Consider the following 20,951-nt stretch of genomic DNA (forward strand, 5'->3'; position numbering starts at 1 on the left):
TAGCAGGGGACTGGCAAGAAACCCGGGGTCCTCTTAATGAGTTACGAGACCGTTTGCTAACTCCTTTTCAAATCCACGTGTCAGTGGTGGGTGTACGATGGCCATAGAAATAGCAATCCTGGAATTATTTTGGCTTGTAGGTACAGAGATTGCGTGTGTAATCAAAACCTGCTGGACAGAAATGGTCCTGGGTGTCTCCAGTGGTTTGCCTCTGTTTCATTTCTTATTAAATGGGGGAGATACAACAGGATTATAAAGACTGCAGGCAATGTCTGTAAAATGCAAACATGCCAGGTTTTTGCTAAATAGTAGCTATTGCCCTTTTCTCTAAATCAGTTAATAAGATAAATAAACGATTTTGCCTTATACACTTCCTCATTCCCCTCCCGGCCACCCTCCCCTGCAAAAAAAAAAAAAAAGTCCTAGAGGAAAAAATAGGAAATAACAAGAATGCTCAGATATATTGATAACAACTAGATATATTGTACTAGATACAACTGAAGTAAATTTATAAGTTCATTGAGCTAAAAATATCTTTTAGATAAAATAATAAGATGGGAAGCAATAATTCACATTTAGCAGTATTGGTTTAGGCTAATTACTTATTCAAAGTGATATCATAGCAAATGACAGGGCATACCTCAGGAAACAACATAGTAATGTTAGATATGTAGGTGGGTAGTGGTTAAAATCCTAGGCCTTGGAGCCAGACAGCCCTGGGATTGTGTCTCAGTTCCTCTTTAGTAGGTGTGTGATTTTAGCTCATCGTCTGAACCTTAGAAAACCTCAGTTTGGTCATCTGTAAAACAGAGATAATAAACTAGTCACCTCATAGGCTATTGTGAGGATAAGATTTAATCATGGGCCGGGCGTGGTGGCTCAAACCTGTAATCCCAGCACTTTGGGAGGCCGAGACGGGTGGATCACGAGGTCAGGAGATCGAGACCATCCTGGCTAACCCAGTGAAACCCGATCTCTACTAAAAAATACACAAAACTAGCCAGGCGAAGTGGCGGGCGCCTGTAGTCCCAGCTACTCGGGAGGCTGAGGCAGGAGAATGGCGTAAACCCGGGAGACGGAGCTTGCAGTGAGCTGAGATCCGGCCACTGCACTCCAGCCTGGGCGACAGAGCGAGACTCCATCTCAAAAAAAAAAAAAAAGATTTAATCATGAACTTAAAGCATCTGGTTACTAGGCACATAGCAGGCCTTCTTCTTCTTCTCTCTCTCTCTCTTTTTTTTTTTTTAACCTTTCAGAGATCTATATTTTCAGCCACAAAGCTTAAAATCTCAACTGTCAACTAGTAGGATTTCTGGCAAAATAACAGAAAAGTAGAAAATAAAAATCAGGTTGTAGATCTATGTTGGGAAAGGAGGTTAACTTTCCAGGTAGTTCATATTGAACGTGTCTACACAGCTCCTGCAGGTCATTTCTGCTTTCTATGTCTTCCTTTAGCTAAGGCCAGAAATTCAAAAAAATTCCATTGGTTATGGAAAGCCCTCCTCTCCCACCCATTCACCCAATGAGAAAGAAGAATTTGTGGAGGGCAGGGGATATCACAAGAGAAAATGGCACACCAGAGTGTAATGTCTCAAATAAAAGGCTTACTTTACACTTAATACTAGCATATTACTGTTCATAATATTGTAAATTTATCATGTTATAAAAATATGTAATAAGATCTCATAAGAAACTCTGAATGGATTGACGCTTGATAATTCTCTTAAGTAGAACACAATGAAACAGTAGTGGCTGGCTAAGTTCCATCAATTTTTTTTAACTTTTTGACTTTTTCTCCTGGTCTTCTGTTATCCTTTCTGCAGGTCGCTTCTTCAACCCCTTCATTTTCCTGGTTTGTAGTTTGCTTAGGTCTTGCTTCTGCATATGAATCCTTCCATAAGTTGTACCAAAAGTATCATGGGAGATATTTTTCTTCTTCTTTGGCTTGAGAGCTTTTGGCATTTTCATAGATAATTTATAAAGGTCATTGGATGCCAGGTGTGTCCTCCTCAGAACCAGATCCAATGAGGGTCCCATCTCTTCCAATTCAATCCGTGGTGTTCTGCAACCAGATTTCTTCAACAGCAACTTATAGCTTCGAAAGTAAATCTTCCCATTCAGTGCAGTGAAGTGCAGAACATACTCTAATCCAGCCAGGCGGATATTTGATACTGTGGGGCCTCTGAAGAAATCAATAAGAAGATTTTTTAGTCTTCTATGACCTTCTGTTACATCAAAATCATCACCAGCAAATATTAGCATGGGTTTTGTTCCCTCAGGACATTTACTGTTCTTAATGTCTTTTAGAGAGACGAAATTCTCAATACCTAATTCAATCATGGCCAGCAGATGGTGGTCATACATACGACCTATTACTAGATTATTTGACCGCTTCTTATTATGGGAGCCAAACATGAATAAAGAACAATCTGACTTCTTTGAAAAGAATTCCAGTGATGTCTGATCCTCAAAAGGTCTTGTAATATTTTTCTTTTTATACAGCACACCATATGGTTTTTTCAGTGCATATACATCTTTAAGTACTCGTGTCACTGTTGCGTTTGCATTTCCCCCTTTAATCAGCATGGCATTGTTAATATTTTCATTGAGTGTTGGTTCTCTCTTCTCAAGGAATCTCTTGGCTCTTTTCGTTTTGAGCTTTACAACTCGATCCAGAGTGTCCATCGCTACTGCTCCCTGCAACTCTTAACTAGGTGGATGCACGTGCACCCGGCGATTAGCAGGCCTTCTTCTTAATTATAAGGGCCACCAATTTTGGGTGAAATCACATGAAATGTGACATGCTTGAAAGAATGTATCTGAGTATATAACTTCCATTATTTGAATTGATATTTATATAGGAGTTCTATACATAGTACAGTAAATAAGTCAACAATAAAAATATTGTTACCCTAATAGATGCAATGTATTAATATTATGTCACCCTTTGCATAGTTTCTTTTAATCCTTGAGCACTTTTAAGAAATGAGTATCCAAAGGCATGGAATTGATACATTTGAGTTTAATGTTTTTCTATATAGCTCGCTTGAATATACGCACCCCTTTGGGGTACCCACTATCTTATAATTTCTTCTCATATTTGCCACATTCCTGCCAACTTGGACATTTTCTTTTTAGATTGCCTTGACAATCATAAAATAACTGTTGTTATGCTTTTTTTTTTTTTTTTAATCTCTCAGTTGGGAGAACCATATCACTTCTTTGTGACATAGGAAATAAATGCTGAGGGCCGGGTGTGGTGGCTCACACCTGTAATCCCAGTACTTTGGGTGGCTGAGGTGGGAGGATTGCTTGAGGCCAGGAGTATGAGACCAGATACTGTCTCTCTTTTTTTTTTTTAAAGCTGAGTACAAAAGGGATACAATGAGCTGAATCTAACTAGGGCGACTAAGTGGACTGATAGTGCTGTGTATGGATAGAGAGACTTCGAGTTCTGAGTTGTTTCAGTATTGCCTTTACGTATCTTCTAGTAAGCACTTGGGGAAGCGTGATATGAAAGGGCAACAGGCTGGGAACTGAGATGAGCTTGGTTCAGACTCCAACCTTCCTTTATTAGTTGAGAGTCCTCAGACCAGATACGTGCTTTCACTTCGTCTCTGTCTCCTCATCTGTAAGTGTGGTCAGTACTTACTTGGCAGGTTGTCATGAAGATTAGAGATAATACCAGACATCAGGAACAGTGGTTGGTGCATAGCTCTTACATCCAGGAGCTGACTCATGGAGCAAGACACCGAGTACACACATAAACATTAAGTGGCAGAATACGGCAGGTCCTTCCTAAGAAATATAAACAAGGAACCTAGAAGAGAGAGTGATGTTTTCTGATTGAGGGAATGCAGGTTTGTTTCATAGAAGAGTTTGAGTTGGGCCCTGAAAGAAGAATAGGATATTGATAAGCTATGGTAGGAAGGGCCGGTCCAAATGGAAGCAAATTGTGGCCCAAAGCTGGAGATCCCTGCTCTCTGACTCTGGAACCTGCTTCTTGTGCTGGGGCCTCAGGCCTGGCCCCTGTGACCGTCCCCACAGTGTCCTCAGTGGTCTTTTTGCCTTCAGTGTCACCATGGTTGATGTGCACATGGTAGAATTCTGGTTAGATGGCATCAAACCCACAAAGCTACGTCATGGTTTTTCTCTAGTTTCTGTGTCTGCATTTCAGTAAAGGTGGTGGTAGATTAATTGGTTAATTTTACTGAGCAGTACCTAATGTACATAAGATACCTTCCTCCCATTGGGGGCACCTCTGCTTTCTGCTCAACTGTTTCCCTTTAACCAATCTAGAAAATCATGGTTAGGAAATTAGCCTGACTCAGATTGTACTTCAGATCCTTTGAAATATTTTTCCTATCTGAGGCTTGTCCATAAATAGTTTGCCAAGTCAACAACACTCAAGGTTGTTGTAGTACTCAAAGGGCTGCTACCAGGCCTGGGGAGAGAGCTCCTTTCCTATTCCCTATCTGCGTGAAATGAGACAGGTGTTTTGAGTGTCTTTTCTAGAAAATGGCTAAGATTGCTGTGCTACAACTTGATGCTGTTTTGAGAATGAAAACAAAACAATGTAAAATCAAGGCACAGAAACTTAACACATATATGAAGACAATCAGCAATGGAATGAGGCCAAGTAAACAATGTGTGTTTGTGTTTGTGTAGAAGGCTGGAACCCTGTCTTAAAATGGTGCATTGTCTTTTTATGAAAACTGAAAGGAAGAGGTAGTGTTAACCGGTGCCTTGTCTTTTTTTTTTTTTGAGTTGAAGTTTCACTCTTGTTGCCCAGGCTGGAGTGCAGTGGCACAATCTCGCTCACTGCAACCTTTGCCTCCCAGGTTCAAGCGATTCTCCTGCCTTAGCCTCTCAAGTAGCTGGGATTACAGGCATGTGCCAACATGCCCGGCTAATTTTGTATGTTTAATAGAGATGGGGTTTACCATGTTGGCCAGGCTTGTCTTGAACTCCTGACCTCAGGTGGTCCACCTGCTTCGGCCTCCCAAAGTGCTGGGATTACAGGTATGAGCCATGTGCCCGGCTACACTGTCTTTTTATGAAAACTGAAAGGAAGAGATAGTGTAACTTCTGAGCTCAACAAAGAGATAATGTGAAATAATGAATTTTCATAATGGGGCACTTGCTATCTTTCATTTGATGCCATCTGGTTCAGATTGGAGTATTAGGGGACTCCTGTGTGTCTTTGTGGGCTGCCAGGGAGTGGGTTCCAATGGAGATACTATCTTTTTTCCATTTGGTGATGTACTTTATTTGTGAGATTCATGCTATGAATGGGGTCCTGCTGTTGGTTTGATCAGAAAATATGTCACAGTCATCAATAGCAAATTATAAAGAACTCAGATCCTTTTTCCACTTAGTTCATACACTTACTTTAGATTGTTTCAGCATTCTGTGAGTTTATTAATTCTTGTTTCTCCAGGACATTTTGTAAAAGAGATAAAATGAGAACTTAGGGAGGTCAGAGGACTTACTTGTCATGGAGATCTCAATGTGCCATTTGCTTTGTCTCCCTGGCTTTGTCAGAGTAGAGACAAAGAAGTGACACCTTGATCTGTAAGAGGGCTATCTCTGTAGTGTCCTAGGTTGATGCTTATGAAGCTCAGTCAGTACCCAGCGATCTTCTCCACACTTTGTTTGTTTATGCCAGGATCTGTCTAGTGATAATTATAGGCCATCCAAGTAAAGTTTTCTTTTTTTGACAGAGTCACTCTCTGTCCCCCAGGCTGGAGTAGAGTGGCGCGATCTCGGCTCGCTGCAAGTTCCACCTCCCAGGTTCATGCCATTCTCCTGCCTCAGCCTCCTGAGTAGCTGGGACTACAGGTGCATGCCACCGCATCTGGCCAATTTTTTGTATTTTTAGTAGAGATAGGGTTTCACCTTGTTAGCCAGGATGGTCTTGATCTCCTGACCTCATGATCCACCCGTCTCAGCCTCCCGAAGTGCTGGGATTACAGGCGTGAGCCCCTGCGCCCAACCCCAAGTGAAGATTTCTAATGTAATGTCATTATCCTGTTATTTTCAGGGATGTTCTTGTCATGTTTTTTTTTTTTTAAAAAAGTATTATGCTTTGTCAACTTATTTCTTAAATAATTTTTAAATATAACTTTGGCTAGATCCTCAAATAAAAACTTGTTATCCTTCCTAGCTTTTGTTTTTTGGGGGCTTGCATGGAACAAGAGTCTACTTCGGGCATCCAGTCTGTGCAGTGTCTCATGAGCACACTGCTCCTTTCCCTTTGGCTTTTCCTGGCTGGGCTGCTCTTTCTGCTCTTACTTTTTGCAGAGTTTTTCTGTCAGTCTATTGTGATACCTTAAGTATCACTGTGAAGATGGGATGGGTGTTATCCCTTCTCTGAGAATGGAAAGCTAAGGTAAAAGTCAGCAAAATGGCTTGTGAAGACACCGTTGTTCCTTAATAACTCCCATGTCTTTATGCTGACAGCCCTCACAGTTGGGTCTCCAGCACAGACCTCCAGACTCAGTTATCCAGCAGCAAGTCAGGACTGCCAGTCAGCATTTCAGTTTGGCCATAATCAGCCTTTTGCTTTTATCTCTTAAATCTGCATCCCTCATTTCCCGCAGCTCAGTACATGGTAATCCTGTTCTTCCCTTGTCTTATCCCAAAACCAATGCAGTCCTGCTCTTTTTCTATCAAAACGCACACCCATCTCATCAGCAGAGCCTATAGGTGCTACCTTTAAAATTTGTTCAGCACATGACCACTGATGTTTGCTTCCCTGATCCCCACTCTGGTCCCAGCTACTGTTGTTTCTTGTCTCAATTATTGCCTTGATCAGATCACGTCCTTCCTACTGTTTCCCTGGGTGTGAGCCCTTGGCTTCTCTTGCCTCTGTCTGTGGCCTCCCCTGTCATCATCCTGTGCTCACAGTTCTGCCGGCATCCATATTGCTGTTCTGTGAGCACCTTGGCCACGTATCACCCCATGGCTTTTGCACTTGCTTATTCCTCTATGTGGAGCAATCTTCCTGCACTCTGTGCCAGCCAGTCCATCCCCTGGCAGGTCTCTGCTCAGACCCCCTCCATCAGAGCCCTTGCTGACCTCCCTGTATGAAGTGGACTTTCCCTCTGTCACTCTCTTGTCTCCCTAAGCCAGCTTCCTTTTCCTTCTTAGCATGTATCACCTCTTGCATTTGTGTCAATCTTTTATTGTCAGGTCACTCACTGTGGAAACTCTTTCACTGCTGAATTCACAAGGAGTTGGTGCTCAAAATATTCCTGTTAAAATGGCTCAGTGCATAAATGCTATGAAAAGCTACAGCATTAAAACAGATAACGTGCCCTGATGGTATATTTGATAGGTTCAAAGTTACAATTCAGTTACTATAAAATATATCCATTGCTGTTGGTCAAATACTTGTTATTTCTGAAGAACTAATGTGCAAAGTTTAGGATAACAGAGGGAGAACATGTTTTAAGTCTTTTTTTTCCCCGCCTTCTTTCCTTTGTCCATATAGGATTTACAGCTGTTGGAGGATGGTGATCTGACTGTGATAGGAGATCGGGGAACCACACTGAGTGGAGGGCAGAAAGCGCGGGTAAACCTTGCAAGGTAAGTTGCATTTCAGCAGCCACTGTGCAGTTGTCTTTTGTGCTGCTTCTAGTGGTGGTGAGCACATAGGACCCACTTACTGTGTATTGCGTCCTGTGTGAAGCACTTTCTTGGATTATTCTATTGGCACTTGAATGAACATCCTAGTTGTTGAAAGTTGTCGTGTTCTGGCTGAGAGTCTGATATCTCTTTATATTTTCTAGAGCAGTGTATCAAGATGCTGACATCTATCTCCTGGACGATCCTCTCAGTGCAGTAGATGCGGAAGTTAGCAGGCACTTGTTCGAACTGTGAGTTGGTTTGTGTCTTAAGTCATTTCTGCTTTCCCAGAGCCATTTCGAGTTGGCTCAGGAAAGCCTTTATGGCTTTCAGCTTGTCCTGCTCTGGTGTTTCCCCTCCCCCTCCACACTGTCCCCTGCTTCCCTGAAGATCCATTTTAGAGAAATTTTGCAGAAATAGAAGGTCAAGGTAGGAAAATATACAAATGATTTCAGTGTGTTGCAGTGAGTGGAGTGTACCATGTTTTCGGGAATTGAGAAACAGATGGCAAATTTTGCGTGTTTTCCCCCACTGGTAGTTACAGTTGATAACCAAGAAACTGCTGAGGACCAGGCCCCGGAGATAGGAAAGATGGTGAGCCATTTTTCAGTGGAAGGCTGGCACTTGGCAACCTGGGCCTTGTCTTTCAGCTCTTTTCCTCCATCATTTCTCTATGACAGGTTAGAAGTGAGGTCCTTAGACCAACATAGAGCTTTCTTGGGAAGGCTTTGTTGCTCTTTACATATTAATCTGTCAGTTTAAAGATAACCTACTAGTAAACTCTAGAATTTAAGAATGATTTGCTCCATAGTAGACTCTGGTTTCAAGAATCTGATGTTGTTTCATGGATTCTTACCAGAATGAACACTGAAGACCCATGTAGGCCTGGCTTGCCTTTGAAACTAGTTGTCTAGAATCTGGCTTCCCTCCCGACTCTTACATGGTGTTTCTGGGATTTGCTTTCTTTGGCTCTTGCTTAGACACAGAGCCATGGAGGTAGAATGACTCTGGAATTTTTTCTGTATATTCTGTAACCTCATGTGTGCCGACTGACACTTCCTATGTAGTCTAGACTGGCCTTTTTGAAATCATTGTGAACTGGTTTTTCTAAAACAGCAGCCACGTCTGCCCCAGAGTCAGCTTCCTGTTTTTCACCTTGTTAAGGCCAATGAGCCTTTCCCACTCATTGTAGCCCTTCTGTGCGCACTGAGGTAGATGCTCCTGCAGGTGTTACTGTGTGAAACATCTTTGCTTGCAGAGCACGGCAGTCAGCCACAGAGAAGATAAGCACCCATGCTGGGCTGGGTGAGTGAGAGAGAGAGAGAGACAAGTTCAGATTTCATTCTTGCCCATAAGGAATTTGTCTCTGCAGGGATTCAAGACTAAGTGCATGGGAAAAGTTCAACAGACCCCAAGGCTTAGGGAATTTTAATATAGGACAATATGTTTTATTATTATTGTTTTTTAAGATAGGGTCTCGCTTTGTTGCCCAGGCTGGAGAGCAGTGGTGCAATCTCGGCTCACTGCAGCCTCGACCTCCTGAGTTCAAGAGATTCTCCTGCCTCAGCCTCCCAGGTAGCTGTGACTACAGGTTAGCACCACCATGCCCAGCTCATTCTGTGTTTTTTTGAAGGGAGGGGGCTTTGCCATGTTGTCCAGGCTGGTCTGCCTATGTTGCCCAGGCTGGTCTCGAACTCCTGGGCTCAAGGGATCCGTCCCGCTCGGCTTCCTGGAGTGCTGGGATTACAGGTGTGAGCCCCTGCGCCCGGCATAGGACAATCAATTTTTTTAAATGGAAGAAGTGGGTAGCTGAGATTGGAAAGGTCACTGAGGGCCGGGCTTGGCTGGGAGTAGCCTGTGGTCCTGCAGGCTGGTGAGGGTTTATAGTGGCTGAGAGTAGGATTCAGCTTCTTTGAAAGAAATTGTAGGTGTGCAGACAGGAAGGAGTGAGGCTTGTGGGAAGGACAGCAGGCAGGCACCTGTTCCTGTGGTGGGGGATAGAGAAGGTACTGTGAAAGAAAGCTCTAGAAGTCCTGTGTTGGCCAGCCAGGGCTGCCCTCACAATGCCACAGGCTGGGGGGCTTACACAGTGGCAGGTTGTTTCCGCACAGGTCTGGAGACTGCATGTGCGAGATCAATGCGTCTGCAGGCGCGGCTCCTCCTGAGGGCTTTCTTGGCCTGCCGATGGTCGCCTTCTCACCCTTTGCTCCTCATGTCTCTGCATCCAAACCTCCTCTTCCTGAAGAGACACCAGTCAGATTAGAGTAGGGCCCACCCTCATGGCCTCATTTTAGTGTAATTGCCTCTCTAAAGGTTCTGTGTTGGCCAGGCACTGTGGCTCACGCCTGTAATCCCAGCACTTTGGGAGGCTGAGGCAGGCAGATCACCTGAGGAGTTCGAGACCAGCCTGGCCAACGTGGTGAAACCCCATCTCTACTAAAAATACAAAAATCAGTGATGGGTGCCTGTAATCCCAGCTACTCCGGAGGCTGAGGCAGGAGAATTGCTTGAACCCAGGAGGTGGAGGTTGCAGTGAGCCAGGATAGCACCATTGTACTTCCAGCCTGGGCAACAAGAGTGAGATTCTGTAATAATAATAATAATAATAATAATAATGGTTCTCTGTTCCAATTCTAAGGTGCTGGGTGAGGGCTGGAACATAGGAACTTTGAGGGGAGCATGGTTCAGTCCATAACAGGTCCTGGATAGCAAAGTGGAGACAGAGCTGGCTGTGTAAGAGTAACTCATCTCTGGGCCCTGGATTCCAGGGGTTTGGACATGAAGTCATCCACTGAGCATGGGGCTCTACGTGGGCTCCTGAATGTTTCCCCACCAGAGTGGTATGCAAAATGTGCCTGGTATGGGATGATGCAGTGGATGTGGATGGTGGTGATGGTGGCACAACGGTGTGCGTGTACTTAGCGCTACCAAGCTATACACTTAAAAATGGTATAAATGGTAAATGTTATGTCATGTCTATTTTTCCACAACCAAAGAAACGTGGGTGGCAGCATTGAATCTTTCTGAATGCAGAGTGAGGGATAAGCTGGCACTCGGCGTTGCCCCGGCACTCTGATCAGAGCCTTGTTTCCTGCCGCCGCCTCCCTGTGCCTTGATGAATTTTCTGTGTGGCCGAGAAGGGCCTCTGTGGCTTGCTCGAGTCTTGCACGAGTCCTCACCAGTTCTTTATCACTCAAACAACAATTCCCAGTGGGACACTCTTTTAGAGTCACCGCAGGGAAGGAGGAAGGTATTTTCATTGCTGAGTATCAGTGTGCGTATCGCACAAGCTCCCCCAAATTTTCCTTTGAACGCAGGAGGTATTTATAAAGTCCTCTTGCACCTTTAAGGATTAATGACTTTGGATATACACTTGTTAGAAGCAAGCTTGTTAAAATTGTTGTTTGCTAATCAGAATCACATTCTTTGGGGAAACTTAGGACAGGGAGCACGAATGCAATTTAGGAAATCACTCAGCAGCAACTGGAGAATGTTCTCAACGAGTTAGAAAATTGGATTGAACAATATGCTCTGAAAGATGGCGGTTGTGTTGAAGCTTAGAAATGTGAAGTGTTTTGTATTAAAAGTGAATGAATTACACTTCTATTTGCCATTAACAGTTTTACTTTGATCATGAATATATATCGAGAGTTGTTAAGAGTTGTGTTTTACAACTATATGTTGCAAACACGAAGTGGATTTTATCACGTACAAAAAGTGAGGGGCACTTCCATTAACAGATGCCAATCCGATTTGTTGCCAGCTATAGATGTGGTTGTATTCTAGAAAGCCTCAAATTCTCAGACCCCTGCCTCTTTGAGTCTCCTAATCAGAGCTACCACACTGTTGCCTACCTATTTTTCTTAGTCCATTCAGGCTGCTGATTCAAAATAGCATAAACTCGGTACTCCATATAAACAATAGAAAATTGTTTCTACAGTTCTGGAGGCCAAGATCCAAGATCAAGGCGCCAGCAGTTTTGGTGCCTGGAGAGGGCTCACGCTCTGGTTCGTAGACAGCTGTCTTCTCACTGTGGAAGGGGTACGGCAGCTTCCCTGGGCTGGTCCCTTTTACTAATACCATTCGTGTTGGCAGATTCTCACGAAATAGGCCTCACCTCCTAATACCATTACATTGGTTAGGATTAGGGTTCAGTAGGAATTTGGAGAGGGCCACAAACATTCAGGCACATCACTAGTTCACCTTCCCTCTTTCAGTTCCTCTCGGACCCCTGTACTTTTAAGCTATGATTTTAAGTCCTCGAATGGCAAATTGCCCTTTGCAGTCCGCCCCATTTACCTTTCCAACCCTTGCCCACGCAAAACCAGTCCTCCAGCCATGCACACTTCTGTGGGGTGCCTGGAAGGAGGTGTGACTTACTCACATCTGCCTGTCTGTAAGGGTATTGTTCCTGCCGTTGGAGAGCCAGGGATAGTATGCCTGGGCAAAAGAGAAAAATGAAAGACACAGACCCTACCTCCTGCCTTTCTCTTCTGCTCCTCGGAGGCCACAGCACTTTCTCTGTCTGCCCACAGCCCTCAATGAGCTGCTCTTGATCCACCTATGTGTCCTTCCCCCCAGTCCCCGCACTAGACTGTGAATGCATGAAGGTGCCTTTGCACCGTGCGTTTGTGCCCCAGGACCCTTGCACCTGCTGTATCTGCCAGGATTGCTTCCCCCAGATAGTCTCACGGCTCGTACACCACCTCCTTGCAGAGAGGCCTTTCCTGGCCACTCCCTCTAAAGTACAACCTTTGCCTGGCTGTCTCTTCATGGTTCACATTACTACCCAATAGTGTATTTTCTGTGTTTGTGTAGTGAGTGTCCCTACACAATGCAGGGTGTTGTCTGTTTGCTTGACCAGTGGATGTATCCTTGTCACTTAGAGTAGTCCCTGGTACTTCGTCAGTGCTCAGCAAATGTGTCTTAACTGAATGAATGAAGGTAGTGACTGTATCCCTCCCTCCCTCCCTACTTCCCTCCCTCCCTCCCTTCCTTCCTTGACAGAGTTTTGCCTTGTCACCCAGGCTGGAGTGCAATGGCCTGATCATGGCCCACTGCAACTTCTACCTCCTGGGCTCAGGTGATCCTCCCCAGTAGCTGGGACTACAAGTGTTCACCCCCACACCCAGCTAAGTTTTGAGTTTTTTGTAGAGATAGAATCTCTCTATGTTGCCCAGACTGGCCTTGAATTTCTGGACTCAAAAGATCCTCCTGCCTTGGCCTCCCAAAGTGCTGGGATTATAGGTGTGAGCCACTGCACCTAACTGACTGTATCTTTCTCACTTGTGTCACCTCTGACATTGTATGTGTCAGCTCTTAATGTTGTCTTTTTTTTTTTTTTTTTTTTCCCTTTTTGAGACAGAGTCTTGCTCTGTTGCCCAGGCTGAAGTGCAGTGGCACGATCTTGGATCAGTGCAGACCTCCTGGGTTCAAGTGATTCTTGTGCCTCAGCTACTCGAGTAGCTGGGATTACAGGCATGCATGACCACATCCACCTAATTTTTGTATTTTTAGTAGAGATTGGATCTCACCGTGTTGGTCAGGCTGGTCTCGAACTCCTGACCTCAAGTGATCTGTCTGCCTCAGCCTCCCAAAGTGCTGGAATTATAGACGTGAGCCCTCGTGCCTGGCCTCTTACCGTAGTCTTTATATAGTATTTGTGTTAAATAGCTCGTTGCTAAATCAATCACTTATTATTTGTTTGTTTTATGGCATGACTGGAAGATTTTTACTCTTAAAAATTTGGAAAGTATTTTTTGAGATTTGCCTAAGAAGCAGAATTTAGAAAAAATTTCAAGCCATCAATTGCAATGTTAGTGTAATTGTTTCTATAGCTCATCTACAATGGAAGATGCTAGGAAGAAAACATTCTGAAACCTTTGAGGTGGCTGATACTGGACATAGCACCCCATCAGATTTGATCATTAACATGTCCCTTTAGATATGTATATAAAAGGATTAATGGCAGCCAATTTTGAAATAAAGGGAAACAGTTTCATTGAAAGCTTTAGTACTAAACCTGAAGAGGGGTATAATAGGTTGCGAAACTTAGTTTTGAAATAAGCCAAACTAAGATACCTGAAAGGGGAAAAATTAATTGTTTTGGATGTAAGGGATGAAGTCATAGTTTACATATCTGCAGTCTGGAGTTGTGGTTCTGATCACAGGTGCTGTCTCTAAAATACTCGCTTATGACTTCTCAATCCTGATTTTCTAAAAGCAATGGCTGCATATGGGGAAGACTGGACGACAGGGCTAACACTTACTGAGCATGAGTTGTGTTCTTGGCCGTTGTTACAGATTAGTGCTTTTCTTTTTTTCTTTTTTTTCCTCTCCTTTTTTTTTTTTTTTTTTTGAGACAGGGTCTTACTCTGCCAACCGGGCTGGAGTGCAGTGGTGTGATCACAGTTCACTGCAGCATCAACCTCCTGGGCTCAAGTGATTCTCCCACCTTAGCCTCCCTTGTAGCTGGGACTACAGGTGTGTGCCACCACACCCAGCTAATTTTTTCTATAGCTCCCAGGAGTCTGCATTTACAATGTAGGAGAACTTTGAGCAGGTACTGTAGAAAACAAACAAACCCCAGAAAACTTGATGGTTGAATACTGAGGTGGTTCTTATCTTTGAGCCATATGGTTTGGACTGTTTGGATTCTGTTCTTCCTTTTTCTTATTCAGACTGTTTAGGACTAATGAGAGAAGTTTTGCTTCCTGGATGAGACCAAGAATACTGTGGAGAGTCACACATCACTAGCATTTGTTTTCCTACCTAGTATTATTTGGGAAGAAGAGTCTGGCAAATGCACTCTGGTAAAAGTTACCAAGAATCTAAGCTTTTTTGGGGGGGTTGGAGGGCATTAATATGTGCATTATAAATTATCACCTCAGAAACCATCCAAGAAAAATGCCGTGTCATTACATGACCTTGATCTTTCTTTCTCCCCTGCAATCCTACACAGTAGTAAAATCATTAATGTATTAGTTAAGTCAGGTTTTTGAATCTCTATATTGTTCAGTCATTTTTTCATCCTGGAATATATGGTTAAACTAAGTTTTAGAAAAAAAAAATCATACTTATTGCCTCCTTCCCAGACAACTATTTAGGGTTTCTTCATAGCAAGGCTCATATTTGCTGCTAGTGGTTTTGAGGACCTAGCCGGCTTTATTGGCTTATATTTCTATTTAGTTTGTATTTAACCTCTAGATCTCTGACTACTGTGTTGTCTTTGACTATGGTTTCAAAATGTATGTTTTTCAATGTGGAGCACCCCATTCGTGTGTGTTTTCACCCTGTGCCTTTTACATTTATAGGTGTATTTGTCAGACTTTGCATGAGAAGATCACAATTTTAGTGACTCATCAGTTGCAGTACCTCAAAGCTGCAAGTCAGATTCTGATATTGAAAGATGTAAGTAGTTTCTAGAGATCTCCTGAACTTGCAAGTACTCAGGTGTGTTGAATCCCCTTCTTCTTCCTGCATTTCATGTCCCTTTCTTCTCAGAGCTGGGATTAGTGTTTTTGAGTATTAACTCAAAAGACTTGTAGAAATGTCATTATTACATGCTAAGCCATATTACCGTAAAGTATGTAAATTGCTACCTCAAGATTACTACATTGTTAAAGAAAATGATGCTAGTTTAATTTAGAACTTTTTGTTTACCTCTTCCATGACTTAATTCAAATTGTGTTATCTGGAAATTACAGATACTCAGACCTGTTTGTATCCATTTAATTGTCATGCATAGTTTGCCTAAAGCTCCTCTTCTATTAATAGCAGAAATGGCTGGGCACAGTGACTCACACCTGTAATCCCAGCACTTTGGGAGGCCGAGGAAGGCAGATCACCTGAGGTCAGGAGTTCAAGACCAGCCTGTCCAACATGGTGAAACCCCATCTCTACTAAAAATACAAAAAATTAGCCCGGCATGATAGGGCACACCTGTAGTCCCAGCTACTTAGGAGGCTGAGGCAGGAGAATCTCTTGAACCCGGGAGGTGGAGGTTGTAGTGAGCTGAGATCATGCCATTGTACTCCAGCCTGGGCGACAGAGTGAGACTCTGTCTCAAAAAAATAAAAATAAAATATAATAATAATAATAGCAGCCACACAGGTGGATAACTGAGCAGTGGAGTGACATGGTTTGATCTGTGATTTTAGGAGATCCCCTTTGTTGTTTGCTAGGGGAGCTACAGCAGAAGTAATTTGAAGTCTTAGTAGTTCACAAGACAGAAATAAGGGCTTGGTCTAGTGTGTCAGTTTCCTAGAGCTGCCAGAACAAAGTGCCACACATTTGGCAGCTTAAAACAACAGAAATGTTTTGTCTCACTGTTCTGAGGCTGCAAGTCCAAAATCAAGGTGTCCGCAGGGCCATACTCTCTCTGAAGGCTTCAGGGGAGAATCCTTCCTCGCCTCTCCCACTTTCTGGGGTTTTGCTGGCACGCACAGTTGATCCTTGGCTGGCAGTGCAGCCCTTTAGTCTCTGCCTCTGTTGTCACGTGGCATTGTTGCTGTGTCTGTCTGGCTTTCTTCCTATAAGGACATCATTCATTGGACCTAGGGCCCACTCTAGTCCAGTATGACCTTATCTTGTCTTGACTGTATCTGTGAAGGTCCTGTTTCACAAAACAAAGGCCACATTCACGGGTAACAGGGTTTAGGATTTGAACATATCTTTTCAGGGGGTCACCATTCAACCAAGAAGAGCTAGCGTGGCCGGGGACATGGAGGTTAGTGAGAACTTCTCAGCCCAGTGGTGGTTTCATGCATCACTCCTTGGCTCGTTGCCTCTCGCCTCAGTAACCTGGTCCTTAACCCTTGCTCTGTTCCAGGCCCTGGTCAAATTCCTCATTGTAGGTCTGAAACCCCCTTAAGTGTCTTCAAATGTTTTAATGTTTCTCCTCTCGCAATTTCTTAATAAAATGATGGAAGTAACAAAAATGAGTGTTAATTATATTTTATAAGATCTATGTGCACCATTCTCCAAGGGAGATAAATTTCACATTATTGCAACAAATGGGGTATATAATGATAGCAAAGCTCTTGCAAGTCTTTGTGTGTAAGTCCCTCCTTGCTGCTGAAAAACAGTGAGGAATGTGTCCACTGAAGTCCCAGCAAGTGAATTCTCACCCTTAAGAGGATTATCGAAGGAAGAACTGCTGCCTCTTCAGAAGCAGTTCTGTGTGCTGGCTCTTCCCCACTCCCCCAGGAATAGGGAGCCTGGGTTCCTCAAAATTGAAAATAATTAATTTCTTATGCAGAGGGCTGAGACTAGTGTGGCAAAACCTGAATGCTGGTACATTAGAATAAAATCTGTGGGTGGCAGAATAACCTTTCTCCAAAACAACCATTTGGCCAGGTGCGGTGGCTCATGCCTGTAATCCCAGCAGTTTGGGAGGTCGAGGTGTCGGGGGGAATCACTTGAGGTCAGGAGTTCGAGACCAACCTGGCCAACGTGGTGAAAACCTGTCTCTACCAAAAACACAAAAAAATTAGCTGGGCGTGGTGGCGCATGCCTGTGATCCCAGCTACTCAGGAGCCTGAGGCAGGAGAATCACTTGAACCCGGGAGGCAAAGGTTGCAGTGAGCTGAGATCGCGCCATTGCACTCCAGCCTGGGCAACAGAGTGAGATCCTACCACACACACACACACACACACCATTTTTCCACTGGTGGGCACCCAGGATGACTGTGTCCGTTCTTGCTGTCGTCCCAGCCCCCTCCCTAACAGCAGACAGAGCACGGTTGCCCCCTCGGAACCCACTCTGCATTGCTTGTCAGTACTTGGCTTCTGAGGAGAATTGCCATCCTAGTACCAGTAGGAGTTTCCTTGTGCGTGTTACAGATACTATGTGAAAAGTGGTCATTTCATCAAACTGGGTGTGTCACTTTTACCTCCTGTGTGGAAGAAGACTCAATGTATGATGAAGCATTTTCGAATTCTCCGGTTATCAAACTGGTCCAGAGGGCCCAAGGTATCATTGGATTTTCCTCAGTGGACCCGCCTTTTTGGGGGTGGGGAGGATTGGGGTAGCAGGGAGGGTCCTGGCCACCTTCCCCCACCTGACTTGCTTTAGCCAGTAGCTCCTCTCCTTTGATTTGTTTTGTATTCTGGGAGTTTGCCTAATATTATGTTTGCTGCTGTTTGAGGAAATCAGTTGGGTCTCATTTCATGAGGTATCTCATTTCATGGGGTACACAAATAGTGAAGATATTTGTACATTATTTTCTATAACTTTGTAAGGAGAGAAAACTGTGCAAGGAGGTGTCCCATGGAATGTTGAATTTTCATTGAGGAATTCCCTGAGTCTTTGGGGCATTTATGTATGTATGCATGCATGCATGTATGTATGTATGTATGTGATGCGGTTTTGCTCTTGTCGTCCCGGCTGGAGTGCAGTGGCTCGATCTCTGCTCACAGCAACCTCCGCCTTCTGGGTTCAAGTGATTCTCCTGCCTCAGCCTCCTGAGTAGCTAGGATTACAGGTGCCTGGCTAATTTTTTTGTATTTTTAGTAGAGATGGGGTTTCATCATGTTGGCCATGCTGGTCTCAAACTCCTGACCTCAGGTGATCCACCCGCCTTGGTCTTCCAAAGTGCTGGGATTTCAGGTGTGAGCCACCGCACCTGGCCTGTGGGGCAGTTTTAGAGTAAAGACCATGAAGGTGCAGCTCATGGGGTCTGTGTCCAAGTCTGGTTCTCACACCTTTTTCCAACAGGGCCCATGGCCAGTGGAGGCTTGTGGAGTGCTTCCTACCTGTGCAGATATGCCTGTTCCTATCAGTGTTAGGTTTCTCTCCTGGAATATCCTTCTCAATTTACTCATTCCTTCAATTCTTATTGCATAAGGCTTATCTCAGTTTTTCATGTGTAATAAGACTACTGATACGGTCACCAGCATCTATGTGATAATGATCGCCATTTGCAACACACTATTACCATTTAAAAAATATTCTTCAGTACCTAACACGGGTTCTGGCTGAGAACAGAGCACCCGGTTGTGTATCAGGTTGAATTGTATTAGATTTGTCAACTAGGATTCCAGACCTAAATATAATCATAATTTAAGATCAGTTACCTTTTCTGGATTAGAATTAGATTAGGTTAACATTATCACCTGCAAATGTATCTCTCTGAAATTCTTTATTTTTATTTTAGGGTAAAATGGTGCAGAAGGGGACTTACACTGAGTTCCTAAAATCTGGTGTAGATTTTGGCTCCCTTTTGAAGAAGGACAACGAGGAAAGCGAACAACCTCCAGTTCCAGGAACTCCCACACTGAGGAATCGCACCTTCTCAGAGTCTTCAGTTTGGTCTCAACAATCTTCTAGACCCTCCTTGAAAGATGGTGCTGTGGAGACCCAAGATGTGAGTTTACCTCCTGTTACAACATGGCCTGGTTTTGTTGACTGCTAATGGCCTTATGGATCTTCGGTCTCCTCTGTTTGAAGCATCATCTTTTGTCCCAAAGTAGATTCTGTGGTTTCAAGGCCCTATTCCATGATATTGGTAGATTAAAACAGAACCAAGGCAAACCACTCTGGTTGGAGTGATCCTTTGCGTGTAGGCTGGGGAATGTCATGGAGATGAGTAGCAGGTGTGTGTGCTGGTGCAAGTCCCAAGCTGTGTGTGACTCACACTAATGTTACAATTCTTGAATTTACTGTAGTGAAGTCCTACTTAGTCTGGTGACCCCCGACTTCTCTTTGCATCCAGAGGCATAATTTGAAGACCGCCTTAGAGAAAGTCCTGCTGTGGGCCACATGAAATTAGCCACTTTTCCTATATGTTGGAATGTTCTAGTGCCGCATGTGGCTGATGGAGATATTTTGCCCTGTTGTCAGATGGTTTATGTTAGGCCAGAAGTAGCACGTGCAAAGACCCAACAGTTCCTGACACACAGCAGCCCATCTTCCTTCTTTACCTTTCAAGGGTAGGAGCTGCATCTTACTCATCTTGGTATTCCCAGTGGCCAACATAGAGCTGCTCAGTACATCCTCAGAGTATGTGAATCTCATGCCTTCTAAGCCCTCCAGGCAGAAATGTACCAGAGCTCACTTAAAAACATAGATATTCCTTGCCACGCAAACCCTCACTATCCAAATCCAGGAGCCTGAAGGATTCTTGCAGATACTCAGATTAGGCCCTCACATGCCAAATTCTCAGGAGTCAGTTTCTGAAACTCAGGAACCAAATAGATTAGGATCATATGGTATCCCTTGCTTTCCAAACTCTGGTTACTCAGACTCACTGCTTGAACCCAGTTACTGTATTGAGCTCATGTTTTGACCTTCTGCTCTTTTATGTTTCCATATTGAGTGATGCAGTTGAGAGTTCCATATCTTTCTGTATATGATTTTGGAACAAGTTTCCGTATGTATACTTGAATTTGGATGTGCTAGGTAAGTGCTGGACATTCTGATGTCATCCTTCCAGCAAGCCACGCCACAATGTACAAATGATATTTCCTTACCTCTAGTAGAACCCTGAAAGTGGAATGGCTGAGTCCAGGGATTAGTGCATGTAACTGGGTGTGGTGGCTCATGCCTGTCATCCCAGCACTTTGGGAGGCTGAGGCAAGAGGATCACCTGAAGTCAGGAGTTCCAGACTAGCCTGGCCAATATGGTGAAAACCTGTCTCCACCAAAAAATAAAAAACTTAGCCAGGTGTGGTAGCAGGCATCTGTAATCCCAGCTACTCAGGAGTCTGAGGCAGGAGAATCGCTTGAACCTAGCTAGGAGGCAGCGGTTGCAGTGAGCCAAGATCACTCCACTACACTCCAGCCTGGGCAACAGTAGCGAAACTTCGTCTCAAAAAATATTAAATAAATAAAAAGTAAGTGCATGTATAGTTTGGCTGGATATTTCCACATCCTTCCCCACAGGCGATGGATCATTTGGACTTCTGCCTGTTTCCCCACAGCTTTGTCAACAGAGTGCATTGTCATCTTTGGGAACAGTTTTGTATACGGTTTTGTCTCTTACCACCCTTTCCTTTGCAGACGGAGAATGTCGCGGTTACACTCTCAGAGGAGAACCGTTCTGAAGGAAAAGTTGGTTTTCAGGCCTATAAGAATTACTTCAGAGCTGGTGCTCACTGGATTGTCATCATTTTCCTTATTCTCCTAAACACTGCAGCTCAGGTAAATAATGACATTTGTTTTGTGCTCTCAAAATGATATTTACAGTACCTATGTTTATGCTATTATGACTGCATCTTGCAGTTCACTTGGGATCTAAATTGAAATGTGCTGGCTTTGGGGAACAAAGTGAGGGCTGCCTAGTGGTGTCCCATTACAAAGACCTTCTGCGAAAAAAAAAGGG

General features: G+C 43.9%; 2 protein-coding genes across 2 annotated transcripts in view; one reads left to right on the forward strand and one right to left on the reverse strand.

Annotated features, from left to right (window-relative positions):
• The window catches only part of ABCC4 (ATP binding cassette subfamily C member 4), a 301,134-nt gene that overhangs the window by 127,418 nt on the left and 152,765 nt on the right, over positions 1-20,951 (forward strand). Inside the window, exons 12-16 of the mRNA XM_033177424.1 lie at positions 7,496-7,590; positions 7,794-7,880; positions 14,943-15,039; positions 18,786-18,995; positions 20,630-20,770. Of these exons, the coding sequence (XP_033033315.1) occupies positions 7,496-7,590; positions 7,794-7,880; positions 14,943-15,039; positions 18,786-18,995; positions 20,630-20,770 (630 nt within the window). The remainder of the gene's footprint in view (positions 1-7,495; positions 7,591-7,793; positions 7,881-14,942; positions 15,040-18,785; positions 18,996-20,629; positions 20,771-20,951) is intronic.
• On the reverse strand, positions 1,253-2,734 carry LOC117063606 (ribosome production factor 2 homolog). Its single transcript, XM_033177425.1, has one exon. It carries the CDS (start codon positions 2,683-2,685, stop codon positions 1,777-1,779), a length of 909 nt encoding a protein of 302 aa, XP_033033316.1. The 5' UTR covers positions 2,686-2,734; the 3' UTR covers positions 1,253-1,776.

This window comes from Trachypithecus francoisi, unplaced genomic scaffold (genome assembly GCF_009764315.1).
Source record: "Trachypithecus francoisi isolate TF-2019V2 unplaced genomic scaffold, Tfra_2.0 Lachesis_group18, whole genome shotgun sequence".
Lineage (NCBI taxonomy): Eukaryota > Metazoa > Chordata > Mammalia > Primates > Cercopithecidae > Trachypithecus > Trachypithecus francoisi.

What these genes read in the sequence shown, in the direction of transcription:
- LOC117063606 (XM_033177425.1), bottom strand. Translation starts at nt 2,685, where the DNA reads ATGGACACTCTGGATCGAGTTGTAAAGCTCAAAACGAAAAGAGCCAAG.